At 37.9% G+C, this 7,397-nt stretch overlaps 1 protein-coding gene across 1 annotated transcript; it reads right to left on the bottom strand.

Moving 5' to 3' along the window:
• Positions 1-6,015: 6,015 nt before the first annotated feature.
• Positions 6,016-6,945, bottom strand: LOC122742700 (olfactory receptor 11G2-like). Its single transcript, XM_043987125.1, has one exon. The coding sequence runs from the start codon at positions 6,943-6,945 to the stop codon at positions 6,016-6,018; it is 930 nt and encodes a 309-aa protein (XP_043843060.1).
• Between the last annotated feature and the right edge of the window lie 452 nt (positions 6,946-7,397).

Consider the following 7,397-nt stretch of genomic DNA (forward strand, 5'->3'; position numbering starts at 1 on the left):
GTTTTCCCAACTGCTAATGCCTTCCCCTTTAAGATTGCCTTAACTGACTTTCTACATATCTTGTATGTATATAATTATTTATTTGTTGTCTTCTCCATTAAAATGTATGCTCCTTGGGGCAGCTAGGTGGTGCAGTGGCTAGAGCACTGGCCCTGGAGTCAGGAGGACCTGAGTTCAAATTCGGCCTCAGACACTTAACACTTACTAGCTGTGTGACCCTGGGCAAGTCACTTAACCCCAATTGACTCACTAAAAAAAAATGTATGCTCCTTGAGAGCAGGGATTTTTTTTTTTTGTTGTTGCTTTTCTTTGTATCCTCAGAACTTAGCACAGTGCCATCATATAAAAATTATTAATAAATAATTAATGACTAATTGATTGGCTGAAATGTGAATGGACAATGATTCCTTTGATTGTTCTTGATACTCCACACTGTGGAAAGATTGGCTATCTTTTGCCGATTGAACCATATTATTTCTTTTGTTTTGGGTGCTGTTGTTTTTTTTTCCCTACTTTGAGGTTTTGCATCACTGCTCTGATTTTTTCTCTTGTAACAGGATTAATGCAGAAATAGGATTAATGTTATTATGTGTATATATATGTGTATGTATATATCTATATCTATATGTATATGTATAGAGATATATAGATATAACCTATATCAGATTACCTGCTGTCTAGGGGAGGGGGGAGGGAGGGGAGGGAGGGAGAAAAATCTGAAAATGTAAAGCTTGTATAAACAAAAGTTGAGACCTATCTTTACATGTAACGGAAAAAATAAAATACCTTATACATAAAAAAAAAAGATTGGCTATCTTTGACCACAAAGATTATTGAGAAGGGATCCTAAATAAATGCATTGACACTCACTAAATCTAAAACAAGACTATTGATGATAACTTCCTACATTTTATTTGCTCAATATTTCTCCTCTTATTTATTTCAACCCTACAATTTTTTGGGGGGAAAATACAAAAGTTTTATTCACAAAATCCTTTGCCCTTCCTCCTTATCACTAGAAATATATAGTAAATGGTATATTTGAAGTGAATCATCTCTATTTCTCTGTTTTTTCTGAAATCAGCCTAACCCTAATGCCATTTATTGTTTACTTCTGTGTCTATAAGAATAGAATGTTTGATTTCTTCTTTTCCAGTGAAATAGAATTAATTTCTAAAAATATCACTTTAAGTTCATGGAGATTCTGTCCCATTATGGTAGAGACATAGAATGGTAAGGATTTAACATAACCAGAAGATATTAAAAAGAGTTGCCAAGAATACACAAAAGAACTATACAAGGAAGATCTTAACATCACCCATAACCTTGGTAATGTGGTTACTGATCTAGAACCAGGCATCCTAAAAAATGAAGTCAAGTGGGCCTTAAAAAGCCTTGTTAACAATTAGGCTAGTGCAGGTGATGGAATTCCAGCTGAGCTATTTAAAAACCTAAAGATGATGCTTTTAAAAGGCTACACTCGATATGTCAGAAAATTTAGAAAATACAACAGTGACCACTGGATTGGAAAAGATCATTTTGCATCCCAATCCTAAAGAAGGGCAATGCCAAGAAATGTTCAAATTACTGAACATTTGTGTTCATTTTACATGCCAGCAAGGTTATGCTTAAGATTCTGCATCAGCAGTATGTGAACTGAAACTTACCAGAAGAGCAGGCTGGTTTTCTAAGAGGCAGAGGAACTACAGACAAAATTGCCAACATTTGCTGTATTATTGAGAAAGCAAGGAAGCTCCGGAAAAGCATCTACTTCTGTTATATTGACTACACTTAAGCATTTGACTGTGTGGATCATAACAAAATGTGGCAAGTCCTTAAAGAAATGGGAGTACAAGATCTTCTTATCTCCTAAGGAACCTGTTTGTGGGTCAAGAAGCAACAGTTAGAACAGAACATGGAACAACTGATTGGTTTAAGATTGGAAAAAGTATACAACAAGGCTGTATATTGTCACCTTATTATATGGGGAGTACATAATGTGAAATGCCAAGCTGGATGAATCAAAAGCTGCAATTAAGCTTTCTGGGAGAAATATCAGCAAACTCAAATATGTAGATGATACCACTCTGATGGCAGAAAGTGAAGAGGAATTAAGAAGCCTCTTGATGAAGGTAAAAGAGGAGAGTGTAAAAGCTGTCTTGAAACAACATAAAAAAACCTAAGATTTTGGCAACTCGTCCCATAACTTCCTGGAAAATGGAGAAAAAATGGAAGCAGTGGTGCAGTCTTTTATTCTTGGACCCAAAGATCACTGCAGATAGTGACTGCATTCATGAAATTAAAAGACACTTGCTTCTTGGAAGAAAAGTTGTGGCAAATCTGGATAGCATACTAAAAAATGGAGACATCACTTTGCTGGCAAAGGCCCATATAGTCAAACTATGTTTTTTTTCATGAGCAACATATAGCTGTGAGTTGGGCTCTAAGGAAAGCAGAGCCTACAGAATCAATACCTTTAAATTGTGATGCTAGAGAAGACTTTTGAGAGTCATTTGGACAGCAAGGAGGTCAAATCAATCAATACTTAAAGAAATTAATTAAAACTATTCACTGGAAGATCAAATATGAAGCTGAAGCTTAAATACTTTGGCCACATAATGAGAAGATGGGACTCATTGGAAAAGACCCTGATGTTGGAAAAGATTGAAGGCAAAAGGAAAAGGGGAGGGCAGAGGATGAGATAGATAATATCATGGAAACATTAACTTGGATAGATTTCAAGAGCTAGTGGAAGGTAGAAGGACCTGGCAATAATCCAACATTATATAAAGTGGGTGACAAAATGTTCTAACACTGATGCCTTTATCAAGTGAGAAAATCTCTACTGAATCAATTAATCAAATATATTATACAAATATGCCCTAACGTACCCTGTTAGGAACTGAGGATTTGAGCATCTGTCAACTTAGAGGAGAAAACAGTTTCAGCCAAGCCCCCAAGAGAAAATCTTTTGTTGGGGGAGGAGAATGACTTCTATCTTTGCTCCCTCCTATCACCTTTACACAATTGAAAGAGGACAACCTTGTGAACTTTAGAGGATTTGAAATTCTCATCTGTATCCTAGAAGCACCCTTGGGACAGTAGAAGCTGGTAGTATTGTCTGCACTGAGAGCTGAGGAAAAACTAGATATGCTGGTCAAAGGCAGAGTCAGGACTACAAAGAACCATGGAGAAAGCTATATCATACCTAAATGGTTCCATGAAGAGGAGAAAAGGATTTCTTTTTTCTTCTTTCTTTTTGTTTCTTCAGAGCAATGAGGGTTAAGTGACTTGCCCAGGGTCACACAGCTAGTAAGTGTCCAGTGTCTGAGGTCAGATTTGAACTCAGGTCCTCCTGAATCCAGGGCCGGTGCTTTATCCACTGAGCCACCTAGCTGTCCTGAGAAAAGGATTTCAAGCAAGATATGCAGGAGCTATGAGGGATCCACTTTCCTACGTGTGTTATAGCCATGAATCTACTTCCTCTGGATTCTGTACATGTTGATGGGAGAGTGCATCACCTATTTTTAGATGTTCTTACTTTACCACCTTAGCAAAATCCTCCTTTCTAAAAGATAAGTAAGACTAGTTGATTAATTGATTTCATTAGAGGGAAGAACCCTGGTGGGGCTTGTTAGTTATAGCACTAGAAAGACTCCTTCCTCTTTCCCTCCCTCAGAGCTACTTCTAGAACCCTGAGGAGAAATGTAGCAGCTGCCTTCTGGGACCCAATCTGCCAGTATCAATGGGGGTTGGGAGTGTAGTTCCAGAACTTGGACTACATCTGTTTTTATTTTTAAATTTTCAAGTTAATTTCTCAAATAGCATTTTATTTTCCCATGCAATTTAAAGGGTTTAAATATGACTAAAATAAAAAAGTTTTAGTAATCTATTTTGTAATCTTAGATATCTTTCAAGATACTAGCTATTGAATGGAAGTTTATTTGATATTTTAAAAATTAGATTGCTTTATCTGTATTCTTAGAAAGAACCATACTACTTTAGTAATATAATCCAATTCATCAAGGCTTCATTAAGCACCTACTGTGTGCAAGGCAGAGAGTCAGAGTGTCATTGTACAGAGATAGCTGTTTTTGGAATTAGGAAGTTAGAAGACCCCACTTCAAACCTTACCTCTAACACACACTAGCTGCGTGATTCTGTGCTAGTCATCTAACCTTTCCATGCCCCTTGGCAATTGTATACACCTATAAGTTGCAGAGAATGTGCATGTAGAGCTGCCTACACTGATGAAATAATAGATTTGGAAGTTGTGCAAGGAACTGTGTTAAAGACTGCCATATACAAACAAAATAAGAACAGACCCATAGAAGGTATAATGTGATAAAGGTACAGGAGACTTGTAGGCAAAATGTTGTTAGAACTTTGAAGAAGAGAGAGTGTTCCTTTTTTAAGGGGTATCATGTAAGGTTTGTTGGAGGAAGCGCCTGAGCCCAGAAGAAATGCAAGGATATCAAGAGGAGTAAATGTCTAGGAAATGTGTTATGAGCATGAGTTGGGGTAGGTGGGAGTGACCCACACATAGATGTGTTCCACAATGAGATTGTAGAATCAGATTGAAGCTAGATTGTGCAGGATTTTAAATACCAAGCTTTCTTTTAGAGGGAGTTTCCTAAATTGATAAACTCACAGTTCTAGTCCCAAACAAGGCTTATTTTTTTTTTAGCCTGAAGAAAGATGATGATTCCTGAGTATTAGAAATTAGAGAAGATTGGAGAATTGGAGTGTTAAGGCAAGAAAACCACTTAGAAATCAATTACAGTGGATAGAGCACCGGCCCTGGAGTCAGGAGTACCTGGGTTCAAATCTGGCCTCAGACACTTAACACTTACCAGCTGTGTGACCCTGGGCAAGTCACTTAACCCCAATTGCCTCACTAAAAAAAAAAAAAAAGAAGAAATCAATTACGTTAGTCTAGGCATAATGCAGGTAACATAATAATGAAGGTAATATAAAGAAGGTTACAGTGATATAGATGTATAGGCATAGACACATGTGAAAAATAAAGATACAACCTTGGGGAGGAAATGTGGGCTGAGGGAAAGAAAAAGAGTAAAAGGAGACCAAGGTTTTGAGTCAAAGTACTGTGATGATGGATGTATCATCAATACAATTAATTTGTAAGGGGAAGGTTTTTTGAGGGGAAAGATAAGTTCAGTTCTGGATAGTTGAACTTGAGGTTCTGTTGAGATATTCAGTAGACATTTCTACATTTAGTTGGAGGGTAGGAGTGGAACCAGGAGATATACTGGCTATTCTTTCTTTTTTTTCATTATCAATAAGCATTATTAATAAGCCCACTCTGTGCCAAGCAAAGTCATTATCAATTAATCAACAAGCACTTAATAATTGCAGCTTATATACCAACATCTATTGTGGAGACTGAAATAGGGAAATTTTGTGAAGAAATTGACAAGATCTTCCAAACCCGGAAAATCAATCAAAAAAAATTTGTCAACTGTATGTTATGTGCCATGCCCTGTGTTAGGCTCTGGAGGTACAAGGACAAATTTGTTTGTTTTTTTAATAATAATAAACATTTTATTTAATGTTTTGAGTCCCCAATTCTATCCCTCTTCCCCTATCTTCCCTCCCCCTTCCTGAGGCAGTAAACAATCAGATATAGGTTATATATGTGCAGTTACGTAAAACATTTACCATATTAGTTTGTATAAGAAGACCCAAATAAAAGAAATAAAGAAAAAAATGGAAAATAGGATGCTGTAGTCTGTATTCAATCAATATCAATTCTCTCTTTGGGGGTGGAGGGTATGCTTCATCATTGGTCCTTTGGGATTGTCTTGCTTGGATCATTGCATTTCTGAGAACAGTTAAGTCATTCACAGTTCTTCCTCAAACGATATTTCTGTCACTATGTACAACATTCTCCTGGTTCTACTCACTTCACATACTGGCTATTCTTGATACTTCACTCTGGAAGTGATTCAAAATTTTTATGGTTCTCTAAGGGTTTCTTTTGCTAAGACTTAATTCTCACATACCCAAAAATTTCCTCAGGGCATCCTTCATCTCTTTGTTCCTAAGGCTGTAGATCAAAGGATTTAAGAATGGGGTCACCACAGAATAAAAGAGGGTCACAATCTTCTGGGTTCCAGCTTCATGGCCTGATGTTGGTTTCACATACATCACCATTACAGAGCCATAGAACAGCGACACCACAGCCAAATGGGACCCACAGGTGGAGAAGGCTTTATGCCGACCTGCTGCTGAAGGAACTCTCAACACAGCTCTCAGGACCATCGCGTAGGTCCCCATGATGTAGATGAAAGGTACAAACAGGAGCAGAGAACTCAAGATCGAACAGGTGAATTCTATCAAAGGGGCTCGGGTACAAGTGAGAGTTAGCAGGGGACCTGGGTCACAAAGAAAGTGGTCAATGACCTTTGAGCCACAGAAGGACAACTGGGAGATGAGAATGATGGGGACCAAGAACCACAGGAAGCCAAATACCCAGCAGTTGACCACCAGACAGGTGCAGAGACATCTTGTCATGATGGTGGGATAATGCAGAGGTCTGCAGATGGCCAGATACCGATCAAATGCCATAATGGCCAGAAAAAAGCATTCTGTAGTACCTAAAGAGAAGAAGAAGTAGAACTGGAGGAAACATCCAGAGAAGGAGATCGTCTTGGTCTTAGAGAGAAAGTTGGCTAACATATTGGGGACAGTAGATGTGACATACCACATTTCCAGGAAAGAGAAGTTGGCCAAGAGGATGTACATGGGGTTGTGAAGACGCTGGTCCCAGTGCACAGCACAGATGATAAAACCATTTCCTGTAAGGGTCAGTATGTAGATGATGAAGAACAGTACAAAGAGAAGGATCTGAATCTCTCTGCTACAGGGGAATCCAAGCAGGATGAAACCAGCAGTATTATTGGAGCTGTTGCTGGAAATATTCATTTTCCTGCATGTTATTTAAAAAAAAATAGGGGTAAATTGAAATTTGATCATCAATGGAAAAAACTCTTTGAAGATCTAAATAACAAATTTACATTACAACAAACACTTATTAATCAACTACTGAGTTCAGAATATTGCATGAGGTGTTGGGAAAAAATAAAGGCTCAATAACACAAGGTTCCTGCCCTTGGGATTTTTTTTTTTTGGACTGGCTCTGTGATTTTCACTGGTATAGGGAAGTTTTTCTACCACTGCAGGTTGGCATTTGCTATGCAAATGTTTTAGAAAGCTTCCTTGGGGCATAGAAAGGTTAAATGTCATAGTCAGTGTGTGTCAGAAGTGGAACTTGAACCAAGACATTACTGACTCCAGGATGATAGAAGGAAGTGAGCTCTGAAACTATCCAATTCCAGCATTTATAACAGGAGAGCACTAATCTTGAAGTCCCAGCT

Source organism: Dromiciops gliroides, chromosome 2 (assembly GCF_019393635.1).
Source record: "Dromiciops gliroides isolate mDroGli1 chromosome 2, mDroGli1.pri, whole genome shotgun sequence".
In the NCBI taxonomy this organism is placed as follows: Eukaryota; Metazoa; Chordata; class Mammalia; order Microbiotheria; family Microbiotheriidae; genus Dromiciops; species Dromiciops gliroides.

Bases quoted from the DNA above. Each gene is read 5' to 3' on its own strand.
- LOC122742700 (XM_043987125.1), bottom strand. From the start codon at position 6,945: ATGAATATTTCCAGCAACAGCTCCAATAATACTGCTGGTTTCATCCTG.